The sequence below is a fragment of the Nicotiana sylvestris genome, chromosome 5, assembly GCF_000393655.2.
Source record: "Nicotiana sylvestris chromosome 5, ASM39365v2, whole genome shotgun sequence".
In the NCBI taxonomy this organism is placed as follows: Eukaryota; Viridiplantae; Streptophyta; class Magnoliopsida; order Solanales; family Solanaceae; genus Nicotiana; species Nicotiana sylvestris.
The window spans coordinates 170,420,389-170,443,973 of NC_091061.1; the positions used below are offsets into that span (position 1 = coordinate 170,420,389).

The following is a 23,585-nucleotide window of genomic DNA, read 5'->3' on the forward strand; positions in this document are numbered from 1 at the left end:
CAAAGGCCATCTCTCCTATATTGTCAAGACTGAATCGGACAACTCCCTATTCACTCGGCATAGCAACGCTGGTTTCATGTTTATTTTGGTATATGTTGATGATATTATAGTTACTGGTAGAAACTCTATCACTGTGAATGAGGTCATAACTTCCCTTGCCTCTCGTTTTCCAATTAAAGATTTGGGAAATCTTAATTATTTTCTTGGTGTTGAGGTGATTCGGAGTTCTGATGATATTATTCTCTCTCAAGCTAATTATGTCAATGAGATCCTGAATGATGAGTTGATGGCTGATTGTAAGAGCGCTAACACACCAATGAGTGCCTCTGCGTTGCTAAAACTCAATGATGGGGCTCCGCTAACAGATGCGACTCGCTATCTTCGAGTCCTAGGAAGACTTCAATATTTATCTTTTACAAGGCCGGATATTTTCTATGCTATCAATAAATTGTCCCAGTTTATGCAATCACCATCTGAGCTTCATTGGAAATCTGTGAAACGTGTTCTCAGGTACCTTCGTGGTACAATTCAGTTTGGCCTACGTGTGTCCCCGAACGTTGATTTCAATCTGCACATGTATTCTGATGTCGATTGGGCTGGAGATCAAACTACCAGATCCTCCACATCTGCTATATTCTGTTCCTTGATCGAAACCCCATCAGTTGGTCTTCAAAAAAGCAAAAAACTATCGTTCGCTCATCAACTGAAGCCGCATATAGAGTTGTTGCCAATGCTCTTGCCGAACTGTTATGGGTGAGAAACTTATTGCTTGAGATGCGGCTTCCTATCAGAGATACCCTTACAATCTACTGTGACAACATTGTTGTCACTTATCTAAGAGAGAATTCGGGCCTTCATAGTCGCATGAAGCATGTCGAGGTGGACTTTCATTTTGTGCGCAACCATGTTGAACGCAAGGCGGTTCGAGTTGTTCATGTGCATTCAGCTGACCAACTAGCTGATACGCTCACTAAAGCACTTGCCAAACCAGCCTTTGATTGCAATATGTTCAAGTTAGGCTTAGTGACACATAGTCTAACTTGAGGGGGGCATATTGGACCAACAGTCCTTGTTACTAGTAGTTATCAGTTTGTTCCTAGCATTTATCTCTTTAGATTAGATTGCATTTATCTTCTAGATTAGATGATATCATAGTTAGTTCTTCAGAGTTATCCATTTGGTTTAGATAGGATTCTTTAGTTATTTGGTTTACATGAAACTCGAGAAAGGTGGTTGTTGTAACTTGTATTTAAACTCATTTATGCATTCAATAAGAGACAGTTTTCCATCATCTATTCAAGTGTTCATACCTGCTAAGCCAATTTGGTGCCTCTCAAATTTGTATGTTGGAGGAAATCTGATTACTGCTTCACGCATTCCTTGGAAGACATTCCCAGCTGCCATCTCTGTGTGCAACTGATCCCTCTCTCTAAGCCAATCAAAGCACCTTTGAGAAATAAAATCTCTTGCTTCATCATAAGAAATGCCATCAAGCCGATAGTTCAAGTCACCAAGAAACACAACCATATCTGCCTCAGACAGCTCTGGCATTGCTTCTGCAGAGTTAAACGCACCCTGACAAGCATAACTCAATGTTTTCATCTGTGCTAATTAAAATACACTGCTCCAATGAAGGAAGCAAATATTTTAAGAAGACCATTAAAGACCAGACAGCCAAAATACTAATTTAAGTATGTACATACATTTGCACTGCGGAGCATTTGAATCGCAGATGATACGCCAGCTGCAACAGAAAGGACCAATGGCAACCGAGAACCATAAACAACCCAGAATAAATACATAGAGCAGGCAAGCAAGCAAGCTGTGAAAAGGTATGGCACCATACCAGCAGCAGCACTGAGAAAGTTTGATGGCCGACTAAAGACCATAGTTCGATAAACATGGTCAAAATCAGCATTCCGGCGACTGACAGCTTCTAAATGTGCAGCAAAGTGACAGTTCACAAAGCACATAGTACGATCATATACTCTCATCCTCAATCCTACTGCTCCCTGTTTGCAGGACCATGACAAAAATCAATATCACAAATACAAAGAATGTTATCTGCTTGTCGAACATATCAAAAGAATCAGGAATGGCGATAATATGCGTTGAACGCTATAGTAGTAATTCCCATGTTTGCATTACGAGGGTCACAACAAACATGTGCTTCAAGCATGTCCAACCAAATTGTTTCAATGGACACTCAAGATTATGGTAGAACTAGTAATGTTCATATGAACTTAGAAACTTACAGTTAGGAAGATTGTGTTCTGATAAAACTGTGCTCCCTTTCTCTAGTGTATTACAATGCTGTAAAATTACTCCTGGTGGTTTTTTTTTTTTTTGGGCACAAGCATGACTTAGGTTCTGAGTCCCTATGCTGCCCATATTTCAACAAAATATTCCAAGAAACCCAGGAAGAAATCATGCATAAACCTATTCCATGACAAAAGCCTAGGACATGTTGCAGGGTGATCCAAATTAAGAGAGAAGTTCTAGATTATAAGTAACCTAATGTTATTCTTATGCTTCAAAATAGAACCAGTCACCATCAAACAACTAATTTGCTCTCAACTTTCAGCATAATACAATAAGATCCATCAAGAAACAGCAAAAAGGAGAATGCAATCATACCTTGTTCCCAATTGCACGCCCGAAACCACAAGGTACTGCTGCAACATCAACATCGCCAACATAACGACTAATGCTACTTCTGACCCTGAAAAATATTTTTGTTTCATCAGATATCAGACACGTGTACAAATAGAGGCCCCCACTCATCATAATCTAGTTAATAGATAGTTTATGCATCAAAAAGAAATTGTTTAGATAGACACTTTAAATTGAATGAGAAACCATAGTTTACATACAAAAATAATCAGGAAAGTTGACTTCCATTGACTTGAATACAAGTTGTGTTCCCCAGTTGGAGGAAGGGGTGAGTTAGGGTTAAATGTTAGGCCTTTTGCTCATATGTAAAAAAAGCTGGAACTCGTGACTTTAGTCAAAAGAGAAGATCCAAAGAATAAAAACAGCATTCATCAAACATAAACATATTGCATTTTGAGGTGGTGTATCTAAAGTTTGAAAACTTCAAGAATTGCCAGCCATACATTGAACTAACATTTCACCTCAAGTCATGTGAAACCTAATGTGAGTCCTCATCAGCAGATTCTGTTGTCTATATCATAAGCTTAAATGCTAAATATACCAAAGTTATTCAAGCCTTGTGCATAGGATCCATAAGCAATACCTACCAGACAGAAATAACCAAGCCTGCCAACTGTCTGAAACCAACACGGATAAAAGTCGATCCTTCATCCAAGGTTTTTCCAATCATTTCCAACCACCATTGACCAGCAGAACTTCCTTCAAGACCTACCTGCATCTAAAATGTGTTTTAAGGAGTTATATTTTTTTTCTCTTTTATTAGTATGCCTAAAAAGTTTATAGTATAAAAAAGATTATAACAACTATAGGAATGGAAACCAAGAAAGACATGACCAGCAGCTAGGAAAATGCAAGTCTAGACCAGAATATCTTTTATCATGAGAAAGCTCTTGCTTTCAACTGGAGCCTTGATATAAAATGCCATGTAATTTACAACATCAAAACACACATTGACCATCAAGATTCCATTCATAAATTTCGGAACCGTTATAAGACGTATTAGTCTGATTCCAATCTCGTTCCTCAATCAACACATCTTGAGGAGTAGGACGAGGATAATAATAGGTCTGCATTCTTGGTTTATCAGCATACCTATGATTTTGTTTAACAATCCCTTTGAGTTTATTAAACTCTGACCAAGTCTCAGTTTTATAATCAGAAACGGTCTCCATTTTATCAGCAAATTTTTTTGATAAATCAATAGGTCTAATATTTAAACCAGAAAGCTTTTTATCTAAAAGCTGAGCTAAGTCATCAAGAGATTTAAATTTAAAATCCTGAATCTCAGGAGGTCTTTGAATATGAGTAAGAATGTTTTGATCAACTGTTTTACTTCCTGAAGTGGAGGCAATATCAGTTGGTCCTTTCTTAGTACCCATTTCTTTTATTAAAATAGTCAAATCATCAAGTTTTTTATCAAGAGAACCAATATGTTCTCCTAAAATTTTTACATATAAACCCAAATAATTGTTTTGAGAAATCAATTTATTAATTTCTGCAATACTAATAGCTGCCACGTTATCATCAATAAATTTTTGAAAGGCAGTGAAGGTAATACCAGTATTATTAGGTAGAATAAAGGGAGCCTGAGGAGGATAAATCGCTTTAGTAATATTACCACTCCCGTCTTTATAAGATCTTTCCAATACCTTTATATAAAGAGGCAAATAAGTTGTTATAAACCAAGGAACAAAATACATAATTTGATTATGCAAGGCACAAGCTTCATAAAATTCTTGAGATATATTATTTAAATCATCTTTACTATAAGTATCAAAAAACCATGTTTTAAACTGGTTCCATTTTTCACTAAAAAATTCTTTTTGAATATAAATACGGGCCCGAGAACCGGGGCTAAAATCAATTTGGTGTGGAATCATTAAATATTATTGGGGTCGAAATCCATCTCGGATACAGAAGGAATATCCTTATCAGAAATATTGTCATTATCTTGAACAATATTTGTTTGAGGGTTAATCTTAACCCTTTCAACCCTTTTAACCTTTGGATCAGGCTTATCACTAGCAATAGTGTGTAGAGAAGCTGCACGATTGCGAGCCGGACAGTAGACTGGTTCAATAGGGGAAATATGTTGAATAGCAGGTAGAAGTCTATGATTAGAAAATGAATGTCTATTATAAATAGTAGACTTATCATCAAATTGAATACAAATCCTACCATCCGGATTTTGAGTGACATGCGAAAATTCAGTATTTGACAAGTCGTTAGTAATCTGACTTGGGGATATAACAGAATTTAAAGTCCATGTAGTTGGAAAATTAATTTCCTCCCACCTGATAGGTCTCCTAGTGGTGACCTTGGACTTTGCAAAATTGGTTTCTACCAATATGGTCTGATCCGATGTATCGTATAACTTACATCTAGGATTCAAAGTAGATAACAATTTGAAATAAATCCTATAGGATAGACATATAAGTTCAGAACCAGGCGCATAATTATAACCATGCGTTTTCACATTTAAAGTCAAAGCATCAAGAATATTAACATCAGAAAGAGATAATTGCAGATTGGGTTGAGTATTAAAATATACCGGACCATAGGTCACTGTAGATTCTATCGAACCCATTAGAGACTGTCTGAAATTCAGATTTCTAGCATCTCTAAGAGCTGCTAAAAAGGTCTCTGGTAATCCTTTAAGGGTTAAAGGTTTAAATGCAATTTGAACCATACCAATATGCACATAATGGTAATGATGTTTATATAAATCTATATCATGCTTGTTTAACAAACGAATAGTCTGTTCAGACGAATTTAATGCTAAAGACTGTTCAGTCGTTTTTATCAATTGTTTAGAAGAAAGTTTATCAAACCAACCATAATCATAAATGGTTTTTATAGAAACTTTAGGAATTGTCCATTTATTTAATAAATCAAGGTTTTGAGGTATATCTACCTCTTCAAGTCTAGTACTTTTAGTACTTGTTTCTCCCAGATCCATTCCAAAAGCTTCATATCTATGTTGAATCTTTCATATCTATTACACATTTACCATGAAAATTCCTAGGCTCTGATACCATTTTAACACCAGGATCTAGGTAGGCGGGCGGTAGTCCGCACGGCCATCCAGATCTAGCTGCTTTAGTACACTTTAAAGGTTGGCGGTAGTCCGCACGACCAATAAGGATTCGAAATATACGGAAATTCTATTATAGTTTAATGACTGTATGGAAGGATCTATATCCTTTTACCCAAGCAAGGGGCCTGTCTAAGCCCGATACATACTCTTACTGAGCCCATGTGTCTAGCAGTTCTAACTGTGAAAGAGGTAGCCCTTTTGACAACTTCAGCGGGCTTTAATGTCACAGCTGGCTAGACGTAGCCACTAAGGCAAAGCCAATAAGAGTAGTACCAGAACCGACTGTACCACCATCTTGGAACCAAATCAAGAAACTATATTAAAATTTCTTTATATTTTGAAAGAGTCTGGATTCTTCATGGTTAATATGCAAGAGAAATTAGTTCTTCAACATAGATATGAATCCGTTTAGCCGGACATAGTCACGGCTGGGGAGAGAAACTAAGTATATAAAATACTAAAAAGAAAAGAGAATAAGTACCTTGAAGGCCGAGAAGCAAGGCCCTGAAGATGAACTGAACTTCAAAACTTTTATTAACTTCAACTGATTTACAAAGTATAAACTAAATCTTTACAAAGGGGGTTGGTTTAGAGAGAGGAGAGAGAGAGAGTAGAGAGAGAGGGGGGTTCCGGCTCTTGTTCTTCAAATGAAGAAGCCTCCTTATATAACAAAAAAAAGAATCTAGAATAGTAAATTGGGTCCCACATCTGGGTCCCTACACAGTGTTTCTACTGTAGTTAAACAGTGTTTCTACCGTGGATGAACAGTGTATCTACTGTTTAAGTGGGTCCTGGCGGCTGATAAGCTGTCAAGTCTTCTTTTTGTCCAAATTGTGCATTTGTTGGAGGAATTCTTCCACCTTGTCGATATCTCTGTCAGATAATATCATTTCTGGCTGTATAGGTTGTGTATCTTCTACGAGGTCATCACCACTCGTTTCACTTCTCATCGAAGTGTCTGATTTTTCGCACTGATCTAGTGATTGGAGTAGATTTCTTTTTAATCCTTCTAAGTATTGATTTATCAAATCAATTTTATCTCCGTCTTGAATAGAGATTCTTCGAGCAATATGTTTAACAGTGCTTTCTTCTATTATCCTCTTTTGAGGGGCCGTTACATATAAATGGATTTGTGTTTTGATAGAATCTAATAATTCTTGTCCATATAACGTTTTTGTTTTGGGATCAGTCTTCATCAATTTGTCCCAAAAATTGTTGTAGAATACCCTAATATAAACAAGGGATTTGTTCTTCCGTATAACCTAATTCCGGAGTCCATTTATGGATCCAGGGGATAGAAAATTCAATAAAGAAGTAGATTTGATCAATTTTTTCTAGGTAGCAGATATGATCTGCGTGATAGAACTCTGTTAAGAACGGCGAAGCTTTTGTCCATTCTTTGTATAACTTTAGGAAATGGTTCGGGCAAAATCTTGGTAGTAGGACCGTGGTATGACCACCAGTTTAAAAACCAGTTAGGGATAGGTCCTGTAAATACCTTTGCGCATACTTTGATAAACCAAGTATGCTTATGTCTCTCATTGTTATAATAAAGCACTCTATCAAATGCTTGAATATAATCCCAATAAGTGAAATTCATAGGTGATTTATTAAGGCTTATCTGCCTTTCTTTCATTGTTGAAATACCCCATTCTTCAACAGATATAATCTGTTTGATAATGACTTTTGAAAAGTTATAAACATTTTCATTCGTGTTATAACCCGAAAAGTGCTGGAATTCTGCACTACCTGTACTGATCAGGATAGTCTCATAATAGGTGCGGGTTTTATATGATTCACCCGGATAGTATAATCCATTAATCAGATATCTCTGAAATATTTTCCACGGTTCTTCTTTTCTCTGAATCTCAGAGTTTTCAAGGAGAAATATCATTTCTCTCTTTGGTAACTTTTCATATGACTTGATATCGTCATTGTCTTCTTCTTTAGTAATTGAAGCAAAAGTATCACTTTGCTTTTTAGATGCTAAATAAGCCTGCAGATGTCCATATAACGGACTATCTTCTGGAATATCTTCCAAATGTATAGAATGTCCTGAGGATTCACCTGTATGCGGTACCTTTGAGTTTATCAAACTCTTTTTTCCTCTTTGTATTATTGGTGAGTTTGATGAGGATCCGTATGACGATCCCTGAGAATAAGTCCTACTAGGGGAAGATCTTCCCCTACCTCTGCCCCTGGTGACCCACGAAGGGTCCATTCTGCAGAAATTGTAAATCATCAATTAACTGAAGAATAGCAGTAATTTCATCAGAATTAGAGTATTCTTCTTCCATATTATCAATTCTGTCAGCCATGATTTTATCAAGTATGAGTTCCTTTAAGTCTCTGTTTAAATTAATCACTCTAAGAATAGTGATCAATTCCTCGTTATCAAATAGCATGGTATAATAATTCATAAATTATTCTAAATATTCCCGGGATAGAAAATCCAAAAGGGAATTATCAGTTCCTTTTTTGTATTGAATTTCAAAATCGAAAGGTGCTAGCTGAGCCTGCCATCTAGCAAATATTAATTTAGAAGCATCGTGCTTAAAATCTTTGTCAAACATGTATTTAACAGATTGAGCATCAGTTTTTATCAAAAACTTTTGGTTATATAAGTCGTCTTGAAATTTTAATACACACTTAACAATTGTTAACATTTCATGCGCCACAGTAGCGTATTTCTTCTGGGCTTCGGTCCATTTACCAGAGTGAAATCTTATTAGATATTCACTCTTATTGTTGGGATTTACTTGTTTTAAAATCCCTCCATATCCAACATTAGACGCATCTGTCTCGATAATCTTTTGCCAAGTAGGATTGGCAAGGGTTAAACAAGGTAGAGATTTAACCCGCCCTTTAATACTTTTGACTAACTCAGTATGTTGGTTAGTCCAAGGGTGTTTATGATCTTTCTTCAGCCGATCGTATAGAGGGGCTAGATCTCGTGACAAACTTTTATAAAAAGGGGATATATAATTCAGACTTCCCAAAAATCTTTGTAATTGAGTCCTGTCAGTGATAACATCAGGAAATTTTGAGGCAAAATCAATAGATCTTTGTATTGGGGTAATTTTTCCCTGGCAAATATTATGACCTAGAAAACGAACATTCGTTTGGAATAGACTCATCTTGGGTTTAGAAATTACTAAACCGTTTTGTATAACAATCTTCTTGAAAATATCAAGATGCTTAATATGCATCTCCAGAGTTTTAGAAAATACCAATATGTCGTCAATATAAACGATGATAAAATCCAAATATGGGTTAAAAATATCATTCATAATTTTTTGAAATTCAGAAGGGGCATTTTTCAAACCAAATGGCATAACATTCCATTCATATTGCCCAAATGGAACATTGAAAGCAGTTCTATAAGTATGCTCTTTAAATATTTGAATTTGCCAATAACCAGATTTTAAATCAAATTTTGAAAATATATTGGCGTCATATAACCTAGATAGCAAGTCCCTTTTATTAGGGATAGGATACCTAATCCATTTTAGATGTTTATTTAATGGTTTATAATTTATAACTAAGCGAGGAATACCTCGTTCCTTTTCTGCCGCATTATTAACATAAAAGGCAGAACATGACCAAGGAGATTTTGAGGGTTTTATCAAACCCTTTTGTAACAAACTATCAATCTCGTTTTTGCAGAATTCAACTAGCTCAGCATTCATCTGGCAAGGTCGAGATTTAGTAGGAATATCATCCTCACAAAAAATTTCTTCGTATGGAAGAGTTACAATATGTCTTTTCCTGTTCCAAAAGGCACTAGGGTGATCGGCGCAAACATCAACGGCCATTTTTTCAGCAATCAATTTAATCTTCTGCTGAACTTTAGCAGATTGTATAGTATCGAATATATTCATACTAAGAATTTCTAATTGTAATGAATCAACATGCCTTTGTTTCATATTAATCAAGGCATTAATATCTCTAGTTACGGGATCTGTAACAAAGGAATAACTTATCTTTTTATCTTGATAAGTAGCAGAAAAACCATGTTCATCTATATTATTAAACGGATAAATAGCATTAATAAAAGGTGTTCCAAGTATGATTGGAGGGTATAACTGGTTTTTTACCAAAAAGAAGAAATGTGGAATACAGACTTTATTCTGGCAAATATGAGTATTAGGCAATTTGTACTCTATATCTAAAGCATGACCAGAAGCGGATTTCACCAAATGAGTAGTCTTTTGAAAATATCTAGTAGGAATCAATCCTTCCTGAATGCAGCTTACATCTGCACCACTATCAATCATAGCTATATCAGTTATAGAAAAATTATTATCAATTAAAATAGTACATTTAATATACCATTTGTGTGCAGTAATAATTTGCATCATACCTAAAAATAAATCAGATTTTTCATCAGAAATTTCTTTTCCTTTATCATTAGAAAAATCAGAAATTCCTTTAGTCGAAGATTCAGGTAGAGAATTATTTTTCTCAATTTGAGTAATACGGTGATCGCAAATCATTTGATTTTGCTTAAGAGACTTAATATCTCTTTTCAAATTCTCAATTTCTTCTTTTAAATCATCAAAAGAAGTATCTCGACTAGGTGTATTGGACTTTTGAAGTCTTCTATTAATTTCAGATAAAGAATATGGTGCAAAATTTTCAAATTCGTTCTTGTATTTTTCAACAGATTTTGAACTACTAGAACTGGAATTTGCAGCTAAATTAATAATTTTTTCACGAAGTTTTTCATCAGTAACTTCTTTTAAAAGTTCTATTACATTGTCAGATGTAATAGTTTTTATATTAAGATTATCAAATTGTGATTGCAATTTATAAAATTCGTCACTATCACAAATATCACCTTTGCAAGCAGTGCAAGAAGTATCAACATTTTTATTATTATCAGAAAAATCAATTAACTCAACTTCAGTTTCAGATTCAGTCTCTGAGTAATAGTCAGATTCTGATCCCGAAGTGTATAACAAGCCATAAACCTTATCGTGTAACTCATCATCGAGTTCTAAGGTTTTTAGCTTTTGAAGCTTGCAATTTGGAGAAATATGACCAAACTTTCCACACTTATAACACTTAATATCAGCGAGATCACGTTTGGATCTATTCTTCGCAAATCGAGTAGATTTCCGATGCGCTTTTCTAGTATCACGTTCTTCCTTAGGCCTATATCTAGACCTCTTTTTCTTATACGGGCTGTCCGGGTAAGGATACCTATGATATTTGGTTTTCTTCTTCCTACTTTGAGTGGAAGTTCCGGGTAAACCGAACTGGGTACAGAAGTCACCTAATTGGGACTTTTCTTTAAGCTTATCAATCTTAAGCTGTCTAGAAAGCCTTAACTCATTACACAATTTCAATCCTTCTTCTGTACAAACACCTATAAGCTTACCATAGGTATAATTATTATACAGAATCTCGCCGCAACTACCTTTTAACACATTCCTCACTCTTTCAGCAAATAAGGAAGGGAGACCATCTATAAACTTGGCTTTCCAATGCTCAAATTTATTGTCGGGTAGTTCCATAACTCTACTCATAAAAGTGTCTTTATACCATCTAAATTCACTAAGGGTCTTACATCTAAGCCCATTAAGTAAAGTTCGAATGGTCTGATGATTCGAGGTAAATCTACCATTGAAATGTTCTAAGATAGTAAGGATAAGGGTATAAACTGCATCTTCCCTACCCATTACTAGAGTCATACCTATGTTATCAACACCTTCGTCGGTTGCCGTAGCATTAATAACGAAAGTCTTTTCTTCTACAGATAAATGATTGTCCCACCAGCCACGAAGTTGGCCAGTAAATCCTGCAATAATCATTTTGCAAATATTTCTATCTGTATTTTTAACACTTTTACAGATAGTTGAATACATAAGCATTTTGTGTACGAGAATGGTTAATTGTCTATCAGTTAGACCATCAAGATTCCATTCATAAATTTCGGAACCGTTATAAGATGTATTTGTCTGATTCCAATCTCGTTCCTCAATTAACACATCTTGAGGAGTAGGACGAGGATAATAATAGGTCTGCATCCTTGGTTTGTCAGCATACCTATGATTTTGTTTAACAATCCCTTTGAGTTTATTAAACTCTGACCAAGTCTCAGTTTTATAATCAGAAACAGTCTCAATTTTATCAGCAAAATTTTTTGATAAATCAATAGGTCTAATATTTAAACCAGAAAGCTTTTTATCTAAAAGCTGAGCTAAGTCATCACAGGATTTAAATTTAAAATCCTGGCTGGATTCTTAATTTAAACAGAGACTTAAAGGAACTCATACTTGATAAAATCATGGCTGACAGAATTGATAATATGGAAGAAGAATACTCTAATTCTGATGAAATTACTGCTATTCTTCAGTAAATTGATGATTTACAATTTCTGCAGAATGGACCCTTCGTGGGTCACCAGGGGCAGAGGTAGGGGAAGATCTTCCCCTAGTAGGACTTATTCTCAGGGATCGTCATACGGATCCTCGTCAAACTCACCAGTAATACAAAGAGGAAAAAAGAGTTTGATAAACTCAAAGGTACCGCATACAGGTGAATCCTCAGGACATTCTATACATTTGGAAGATATTCCAGAAGATAGTCCGTTATATGGACATCTGCAGGCTTATTTAGCATCCAAAAAGCAAAGTGATACTTTTGCTTCAATTGCTAAAGAAGAAGACAATGACGATATCAAGTCATATGAAAAGTTACCAAAGAGAGAAATGATATTTCTCCTTGAAAACTCTGAGATTCAGAGAAAAGAAGAACCGTGGAAAATATTTCAGAGATATCTGATTAATGGATTATACTATCCGGGTGAATCATATAAAACCCGCACCTATTATGAGACTATCCTGATCAGTACAGGTAGTGCAGAATTCCAGCACTTTTCGGGTTATAACACGAATGAAAATGTTTATAACTTTTCAAAAGTCATTATCAAACAGATTATATCTGTTGAAGAATGGGGTATTTCAACAATGAAAGAAAGGCAGATAAGCCTTAATAAATCACCTATGAATTTCACTTATTGGGATTATATTCAAGCATTTGATAGGGTGCTTTATTATAACAATGAGAGACATAAGCATACTTGGTTTATCAAAGTATGCGCAAAGGTATTTACAGGACCTATCCCTAACTGGTTTTTAAACTGGTGGTCATACCACGGTCCTACTACCAAGATTTTACCCGAACCATTCCTAAAGTTATACAAAGAATGGACAAAAGCTTCGCCGTTCTTAACAGAGTTATATCACGCAGATCATATCTGCTACCTAGAAAAAATTGATCAAATCTACTTCTTTATTGAATTTTCTATCCCCTGGATCCATAAATGGACTCCGGAATTAGGTTATACGGAAGAACAAATCCCTTGTTTATATAGGGTATTCTACAACAATTTTTGGGACAAATTGATGAAGACTGATCCCAAAACAAAAACGTTATATGGACAAGAATTATTAGATTCTATCAAAACACAAATCCATTTATATGTAACGGCTCCTCAAAAGAGGATAATAGAAGAAAGCACTGTTAAATATATTGCTCGAAGAATCTCTATTCAAGACGGAGATAAAATTGATTTGATAAATCAATACTTAGAAGGATTAAAAAGAAATCTACTCCAATCACTAGATCAGTGCGAAAAATCAGACACTTCAATGAGAAGTGAAACGAGTGGTGATGACCTCGTAGAAGATACACAACCAATACAACCAGAAATGATACTATCTGACAGAGATATCGACAAGGTGGAAGAATTCCTCCAACAAATGCACAATTTCGACAAAAAGAAGACTTGACAGCTTATCAGCCGCCAGGATCCACTTAAACAGTAGATACACTGTTCATCCACGGTAGAAACACTGTTTAACTACAGTAGAAACACTGTGTAGGGACCCAGATGTGGGACCCAATTTACTATTCTAGATTCTTTTTTTTGTTATATAAGGAGGCTTCTTCATTTGAAGAACAAGAGCCGGAACCCCCCTCTCTCTCTACTCTCTCTCTCTCATCTCTCTAAACCAACCCCCTTTGTAAAGATTTAGTTTATACTTTGTAAATCAGTTGAAGTTAATAAAAGTTTTGAAGTTCAGTTCATCTTCAGGGCCTTGCTTCTCGGCCTTCAAGGTACTTATTCTCTTTTCTTTTTAGTATTTTATATACTTAGTTTCTCTCCCCAGCCGTGACTATGTCCGGCTAAACGGATTCATATCTATGTTGAAGAACTAATTTCTCTTGCATATTAACCATGAAGAATCCAGACTCTTTCAAAATATAAAGAAATTTTAATATAGTTTCTTGATTTGGTTCCAAGATGGTGGTACAGTCGGTTCTGGTACTACTCTTATTGGCTTTGCCTTAGTGGCTACGTCTAGCCAGCTGTGACATTAAAGCCCGCTGAAGTTGTCAAAAGGGCTACCTCTTTCACAGTTAGAACTGCTAGACACATGGGCTCAGTAAGAGTATGTATCGGGCTTAGACAGGCCCCTTGCTTGGGTAAAAGGATATAGATCCTTCCATACAGTCATTAAACTATAATAGAATTTCCGTATATTTCGAATCCTTATTGGTCGTGCGGACTACCGCCAACCTTTAAAGTGTACTAAAGCAGCTAGATCTGGATGGCCGTGCGGACTACCGCCCGCCTACCTAGATCCTGGTGTTAAAATGGTATCAGAGCCTAGGAATTTTCATGGTAAATGTGTAATAGATATGAAAGATTCAACATAGATATGAAGCTTTTGGAATGGATCTGGGAGAAACAAGTACTAAAAGTACTAGACTTGAAGAGGTAGATATACCTCAAAACCTTGATTTATTAAATAAATGGACAATTCCTAAAGTTTCTATAAAAACCATTTATGATTATGGTTGGTTTGATAAACTTTCTTCTAAACAATTGATAAAAACGACTGAACAGTCTTTAGCATTAAATTCGTCTGAACAGACTATTCGTTTGTTAAACAAGCATGATATAGATTTATATAAACATCATTACCATTATGTGCATATTGGTATGGTTCAAATTGCATTTAAACCTTTAACCCTTAAAGGATTACCAGAGACCTTTTTAGCAGCTCTTAGAGATGCTAGAAATCTGAATTTCAGACAGTCTCTAATGGGTTCGATAGAATCTACAGTGGCCTATGGTCCGGTATATTTTAATACTCAACCCAATCTACAATTATCTCTTTCTGATGTTAATATTCTTGATGCTTTGACTTTAAATGTGAAAACGCATAGTTATAATTATGCGCCTGGTTCTGAACTTATATGTCTATCCTATAGGATTTATTTCAAATTGTTATCTACTTTAAATCCTAGAAGTAAGTTATACGATACATCGGATCAGACCATATTGGTAGAAACCAATTTTGCAAAGTCCAAGGTCACCACTAGGAGACCTATCAGGTGGGAGGAAATTAATTTTCCAACTACATGGACTTTAAATTCTGTTATATCCCCAAGTCAGATTACTAACGACTTGTCAAATACTGAATTTTCGCATGTCACTCAAAATCCGGATGGTAGGATTTGTATTCAATTTGATGATAAGTCTACTATTTATAATAGACATTCATTTTCTAATCATAGACTTCTACCTGCTATTCAACATATTTCCCCTATTGAACCAGTCTACGGTCCGGCTCGCAATCGTGCAACTTCTCTACACACTATTGCTAGTGATAAGCCTGATCCAAAGGTTAAAAGGGTTGAAAGGGTTAAGATTAACCCTCAAACAAATATTGTTCAAGATAATGACAATATTTCTGATAAGGATATTCCTTCTGTATCCGAGATGGATTTCGACCCCAATAATATTTAATGATTCCACACCAAATTGATTTTAGCCCCGGTTCTCGGGCCCGTATTTATATTCAAAAAGAATTTTTTAGTGAAAAATGGAACCAGTTTAAAACATGGTTTTTTGATACTTATAGTAAAGATGATTTAAATAATATATCTCAAATATTTTATGAAGCTTGTGCCTTGCATAATCAAATTATGTATTTTGTTCCTTGGTTTATAACAACTTATTTGCCTCTTTATATAAAGGTATTGGAAAGATCTTATAAAGACGGGAGTGGTAATATTACTAAAGCGATTTATCCTCCTCAGGCTCCCTTTATTCTACCTAATAATACTGGTATTACCTTCACTGCCTTTCAAAAATTTATTGATGTTAACGTGGCAGCTATTAGTATTGCAGAAATTAATAAATTGATTTCTTAAAACAATTATTTGGGTTTATATGTAAAAATTTTAGGAGAACATATTGGTTCTCTTGATGAAAAACTTGATAATTTGACTATTTTAATAAAGGAAATGAGTACTAAGAAAGGACCAACTGATATTGCCTCCACTTCGGGAAGTAAAACAGTTGATCAAGCTATTCTTACTCATATTCAAAGACCTCCTGAGATTCAGGATTTTAAATATATATATATATATATTATGTAATAAGAAGTGAGTTTTCCCCAGTAACGTGTTCTTTATCCTGTCTAGCTACCAATCAAAACTACAACTACTTTGCCCATGGCTTCATTCAGCATACAAAGTTACCTCAAAGAAGAGAGGTTTAGCAACTCCAAACTGTAGTTGGGATAGTCTATCCCCAGTTGACATGCATGTCAAAACTTTTGGATTTTGTTAGCTCTCTAGCCATAGCATAGGTTCATTGTAACAGAGCTAACAAACTCACCCCTTTGGTACTTTTCGGATCTCATGCATCTTCTTGATGCCATTTATAATACTTCTTACGGTAGATTTTGAGAAGAAGAAAAGGCTTCTTGTATTTCTGCGTATATTTACGTCCCATGAGCAAGGGAATTTATACAAAGCTCCTAATGCTAATTAAGGAAATAAAATAAATCTATAAAATCAATCCAGCTATCAAATCAAATAAAATCATAATAAAACCAGATCTCCTAAATATAATCAAAACTCCTGAAATCATGCTAATCAATACTCCTAAATCAAGTTTTCTTGAATCATGCTAATCAACACTTACTTCAACCAAAGAGAGAGAGAGAGAGCGGGCGGGCGTGGGGGGGGGGGTTGTTGGTGGTCCTTAGAGACTATATGGTGCTTGGATGCGATAATAACAGAATTATTTTTGGGTGTTAGAAGCACTTCCACAAGTGACTAGTATTTTGAGAACTATTCTCCACTTAGACCCAATCTTTTTTTAAAAAAAAAATCATCTCGACATTTCTGAGAGAAGAAAGCAACACCAGTCTAGAGACCGAAGAGAGGTCGCTCGGGTTGGAGAGAAAAGGGGAAAAGAAAAGGAATCTTACTGTTTCTTTAGCAGCAGCCATAGCAAGAAAACCAGCACCCATGTCCACCTCCTGCAAGCCAACAACAATGATGCCAACATCTGCTGCTGCAGAACCTAGCCATGATATAAGTGAATCGGGAGAAGCTCTTCCTTGTCCAACATTCCATGTACCAGCCAATATTTTTAAATTCTCGAGCCTGGTATACAAAAATTCCTTGCTAGCTAACTCTGAGCGCAAAATACCATCCACTGGTGCAGGAGATATCACACTCCAACCACGTATACCACCATGATTAGCCAAAGTGAAAACATAACCTCCACCCACCGACAAATCTATTACAGGACAACTATGAGCCATCCATCCTCCAAGTAGATTACCACTAAGATCCAACACCTGAATATAACCACTAGCATAACCCACCCAAATTCGTAACCCATATGTGCATAAGCATTGAACAGAGAATGCGTGATACTGGATTTCTTGCAACCGATTGCCGTTTATATCCCATTGGACAAGTAATCCATTTGCACATCCACTCCAAATCATTCCATCAGCCGTAATGATCAATGCTTCAGTTCTCCGATTCTCTTCTCCAAATCCTCCTTTTGTCGCAACCCTACGAACAGCATCCGCTGCTCCCAAGATAGCATTGCGTGAACGCTGAAAGAAGCTGATAGAACTTTGAGACTTGTCCTTTTTCGAACTGGACACTATTTTCATCCTCATTTCATCTTCAATTACAGGATCTTGTGCTGCTAGTGTATTTTCAACCTGACCATCTGTGTTAAAAGTTTTCAGTAACTCTCTCGTCCGCGCATCCCTGAAAGTCAAAAGCAATTTGACAAGAAACAATCAACATAATCGGAACCAGATGACCTGAATAGTTAGATTTCATTTCGAAACAATCAGAATTTTTTTTTTTTGTTAAGGTAAATAATTTTATTAACAATTGGGGACTAACCCTGTATACAAGCCGTATACCAAAAAAAAGAAAACCTGCACCAAAATATAATTCTCAACAAAAGAGATCCAGTCCTCTATACAAACTAACATAGGTGATCCTTCCGCTGTCAAAATCGCTCCCCTCGCCGCCAACCACACAAAGAAACACACCTTTCTTGGTGCTCTGGGAATCCAAATAGAGTAATGAGGGAAAACTTGTTCCTCTCTCACTAGTAAACCTCTTATAATAAGATTTAACCGTGAATAATCAATTTTTACTCTCAATACATCCGATACATTATTCGGTGTATCCAACCCATACAATAACTCAACTAGATTGTGAAATTCTTCCATCTCCCAATCTTGTAGGTTCCTCCTAAATCTCAAATCCCAATGAAGCACTCCTCCATGGGACCTACAAATTTGTTCGACCGTCGTCTCTCTATGGCAAGATACTCTATATAAGTTAGGGAAAGCTTCCCTCAACTCGTTCTCCCCGTACCACTAATGCATCCAAAAATTAATCCAGCTTCCGTCCCCAACCCTAAAGGAAATATGTCCACTAAACTTTTCCCACCCCTTCATAATACTCCTCCATAAGCCACACCCAAACGGTACTCTAATGTTTCTAGTCCTCCGCCCCCCTTCAATAATACCATATTTCTCTGCTACCCCCCCCCCCTCCAAAATGCACTCTCCTCCACCCCAAATCTCCATATCCACTTCCCTAGCAAAGCTTTGTTGAAGACTTTGAGATCTTTCACCCCGAGACCTCCCCATTCCTTTGGAGATGTGACAACTCTGTTGTTCACTAAATGATACTTTCTTGCAACAGTGAAAAGCCTTAGGGATGTGCAAATATAATCTAATATATGCATCACAACTTTAAATATAAAAAACACAAGAACCAAGGAAACAATATGGCGGAAGTTCAAGACTACCACATCCATTCTTCAATCAAAAACATGTCTGTACTGATGATGACTGAGCACTTATAGAATTTTAACTGTGGTTTAACATAACATTATTATGCTTGTTCATTGTAACATTAACATCACGTTATTATGCTTGTTCATTGTAACATTAAGCTTCAAAAATAAAATTGTAGCAACAATGCAAAAACTAGCAAGCTACAAGACAATATAAATGAAGACATTTGTTTGTAAAATGATTCTGAAGGTACTCACCAAAGTGCAAATGACACATAACCAGTCGTCCAAATTTTTGCTCCAGAGTGATCAGAGATCATATATTTGACATCGACAGAAAATATGCTATTGCATGTGCCATTTTGTATAACTTGGCTCTTCAGATCCACGTATGACCTCTCTATAGACAAAGCAGCCATGTGCCTTTCCTCCTCTATCAGAGCAAGCGATTTCTCAATTCCTTCCCACGGCCAGATCTTGATGGAACCACCCTCAGAACCAGACCATAGATCGCCTAAATGAAATTGCTCATCAGATCAGAATTAAGCACACTCACTTGAGATACTCCCACTAACATTTGCCTTTTCGTTTATAGTAAAACTGGCATTTTATCAGTCCAGTTTTAATGTAACTAATTTTACTCATCAAAAGAAACTAGAAACCAAGAAAGCCACTTTGGATATCGATGCATCACAGTGCAAGTCAAGAATGACACAGAGATCCATCCAAATGATATTTCTGGTTCCAGAATAAAGGCAGCAATCTCAGAGCTACTTATTTTTTCTTTCAAGCGACAATTTCAGAGTTGGTTGTAAGAAACTTTCAACAAATAAAAATCCATCATGATAGCAAGTCTTGGCCAATCATCCCCTCATGAGCTACCTTTTGGGGTTGAGTTAGGCCTGAAGTTCATTTATTCTATAAGGGCACTATCAATTAGTTAAGAAAACGTTTTAGTTATGTAAGTGCGTTAATTTTGATAATTGTGGCATCCGGGCCAGCTTGCATGCACCTCGACTAATTCTACAGGATCCATGCTATATCCCACCGGCAACAGATACCAGGTAACTCTATCCACTAAGGCTTGGGCAAATAGGAAGAAATCCCCTAGTGCTTTTACCTCCGCTGGGATTTGAACCTGAAATCTCGTGATTCTTGCCCACTCACTGACCACTACCCGACATCATTGGGTGCTTAGTACGTTTACTTTAGGTCCTATATTTTCTAAGAGTTTTTTTAGTCCTAGTATAGATAATTAAAAATATTAGAGAACTTTTAGTCTTTTTTTTATTGTAATTTTGCACTATGTTGGCCTGAGATGAACTTAATTGGACAAACGTGGACAGAACTTGTTTGGAATTGTAGCATAGTTTTCGCTTATCTAACTGATATCCAAACTGGGTTTGACCTCCAAAAATAGTGGAATTATGTTTCTGTTCTTTCTGCACCAAGAAAGAAAAGACGTGTGGTTTTTTCATCCTAGCTTGCGTAACCGACTGTCTATTTACTACATCATAGAAGAAAATGAACACAGTGATTTTAATACTAGCTTATATAAGATGATCGAGCAAATTCAAAGGCTTACATTAGTAAATTTAGTTTTTAAAGTGCTAAATTGCAATATAGTAAGTCAAAAAACTACTCCCTAGTCCCTCTATCTCAATTTGTATGACATACTTTCCTTTTCAGTATGTCCCACAAAGAATGCCATACTTATTTAGAAAAAACATAACTTTATCATTTCCCCTTATGAGATGATATATAGCAACACAAACGTCTACGGTTTTTTGTCAGTTTTTTCTTAAATATAAGACATATACTACCAAACACACATTTCGGACCACATTTTCAACGTAACACTATCAAATCAATTGCCCTTTGAGAAATCTATTATTTACCAAAATATATTGATGATAATTGAATCAAATAGTGATGAATAATTTAAGGACTCAATTAAAAATATGTTATTTTTAACATGAAATAGATTCTTACACTTAACAAAAGAAAACTACCAATTAAACTAGAATGTAAAGATAAAGAACTGTACGAAAACTGCAAACGATTAATATTTACTATAAATTTTTTAAAACTTTGTATAAAAGTATACATATATACAGGTGTTATAATAAATTTAAAATAGCTACTCCTATATTCGGGGTTGGTTCGGTTTTTTTAATTAAAACCAAAACCAAACCAAATTTGATCGGTTTTTAAATTTCAAAACCAAAACCAAACTAAACCAAAAAGTATCGGTTTTTTTGGTTGGTTTGGTTTGGTTTTCGGTTTAGTTCGGATTTTCGGATTTTTATGAACACCCCTAGATGCAATTACACAGAAAAGGTATTACGAAAGACTCAAACTTTACCATAGGAAGTCATGATCATGGAAAGAACTGGACCGCGATGAGCCTGCCACGTCAGCACTTCTTTCAAAGCAGCTCTTCCACAAGCAGCACCTTTCTCTCTACTGCTAATTTCACTGTCCATTTTCCAACACCTGATTTTACCATCTTTGTGTCCACTCCACATCAACCTATTCCCAGCATCTTCAACAAGGCAAAATGTTGGGGAAACTCTAACAGACTCCACAAAAGGTGCAGCATCCTCGAAGTCCTCATCTTCATCTTCTTCTTCTTCAGCAGCAGCCTCATATATATCCGACAAATTCCATACCCGAACTCCACGCTCCGACCCGGCCCATAGCTGAGATCCATTACACAGTACAGTCCGCAAAAATCGCCCGATTTGCCTTTCTCTCAACGGATGCGGCCGTAATTCCAATGACGGCGGCCGATCAGGATGCACTGCGGCACGCACCGGCAACTTGAAAATGCCGGTACCGCCACCTTTACCTACAAACTCAGGTAAGCCCTGTGACTGGCTCTTGCCGTTAGTATTACCGTCAGAAGTAGCAGCTGTTTCCGAAGAAAGCTTACGGTCGAGGAATTGAATCATATAATCAAGTCGTTTACGAACGGCGCCATTTTGACCTGAACCGGAGCTGAAATCTTCGTCATCGGAAGATGAAGTGCCGTAGAATCGGTCGAATAATCTTGGAGTTCGCTCCGTCTCGTCTAAGCTAAATTTCCGGCCGGAACCGCCGAGTGTATTGACATTTTCGCCGTCGTCGGAATCGGAATCGGAGTTGAAAGCGAATTTTTCACTGTAACAGTGGAAATTCCGACGACTGGAGGTATTGGAAGTAGAAGCTAAAAGGTCGCCGTCTTCATCGTCGATTCGAGAAGATTCCATTTGGTGTTTGTGGGTATGATAATGGAGAAAATCTAGAGAATTTTGGGGGTTTTGACATAACAGCGAAGATAGTGGGGTTCATTACAAGAGAAAGACGTTGAATTTCTGTTAATTCTTTTTCTTTTTTGTTTTTATTATATTCTCTTTATTTATTTATTTGTTCTTTTAATCGCACTTAATTTCTACATTATAAAGTGACTAAAAAGCCAATCAAGTATTGTAAACTATGAATATGAATGAGCATTTTGAAGAAAAGATAAGTATATGTATTCCCTCTTAAAGTGTCATTATATATTTAAAACTAATTTAATATTAAATTTTATATTTATTCTGTATATTTTTATAATGTCAGTAATTTCATGATATATTTAAAAATACAAGTCTTAGAATGTGTTGAGTCAAATTACGGCACATAAAAAAAGGAATCACATATTAGACTTGTCACTGACGATTGAATTGGAAAAAAATTATTTATTACGTAATGATATAAATAGTTTTACATAATCAAGTTATTCAAAAATAAATTACAAATAACTATCAACATTAAACATAATTAGTTACTCCTATATGAGAAAAAATAAGTTGGATAATATGTTAGAATCGGGTCAAATTAATGTTAACATGTCAAAAGTGGAAAATAAAGTGAATATCAGATGAAATATTATAGGTAAATGGATAATTTGAAATACTCCTTAAAAATCTTTTTATTTTTATTTATTTATTTATTATTGACTATTGAGTAACGGGACGGAACGGGAAGTCGTTGTCATTAACGTACCCGCCAATGTTAACTAACTGGGCATCATAGGACACCTGTCCGCTAATCCGACAGGATATGATTATGATTTGGCCATTTTCCATGTAAATTCTTCTGTACAGAGTTGCCTTTTGTTTTCTTTCTGGAAATATCTTTGGAATTGGATTTTAAAAAATATAGGCTAGTGCATAATTCATTTTAATTTAATTGAAATTCCTATAGATAGTAAAGCTTAAATTCTTGGATCAGTATTTGGTACCATTAAGCGGTAGTCCAAACCATGCAAAATATGTTTTTCTCGTTCCTAATACTACTATAACTTCTTTCTTCCTTTACAAGACTAATGCTATTATAACTTTATAATCAAAATATACGTTTTATTTTATTATTTAAATAGAGGAATATAATTGATTTAAGGAAAATGTTTCAGTTGAATTTTTAATTTGCTATTCAGATGGAAATACATATGGGGAGAGATGTATAGGGGCGGATTTATAGGTAGATTACGAGGCACGTGAACCTGTGGGTTTTTTGTCAAAGTAGGTATTTTATATATATGTATTTTTCTAGAATTGATCTAATATTATTTATCGGCACTCATGCTACACAAAGACTGAATGATGAACTTGGTTGAACACTGAGTTACTAACCCGA

At 35.7% G+C, this 23,585-nt stretch overlaps 1 protein-coding gene across 1 annotated transcript in view; it reads right to left on the reverse strand.

Moving 5' to 3' along the window:
• LOC104233283 (type II inositol polyphosphate 5-phosphatase 15) overlaps positions 1-22,246 on the reverse strand; it is a 31,483-nt gene extending 9,237 nt beyond the window's left edge. Inside the window, exons 1-8 of the mRNA XM_070145653.1 lie at positions 21,289-22,246; positions 19,182-19,437; positions 17,071-17,872; positions 3,261-3,391; positions 2,638-2,722; positions 1,847-2,012; positions 1,704-1,744; positions 1,311-1,575 (exon numbers count right to left, since the gene is read on the reverse strand). Coding sequence (XP_070001754.1) covers positions 1,311-1,575; positions 1,704-1,744; positions 1,847-2,012; positions 2,638-2,722; positions 3,261-3,391; positions 17,071-17,872; positions 19,182-19,437; positions 21,289-22,174 — 2,632 coding nt within the window. The 5' untranslated portion in view covers positions 22,175-22,246. The remainder of the gene's footprint in view (positions 1-1,310; positions 1,576-1,703; positions 1,745-1,846; positions 2,013-2,637; positions 2,723-3,260; positions 3,392-17,070; positions 17,873-19,181; positions 19,438-21,288) is intronic.
• Positions 22,247-23,585: the final 1,339 nt, after the last annotated feature.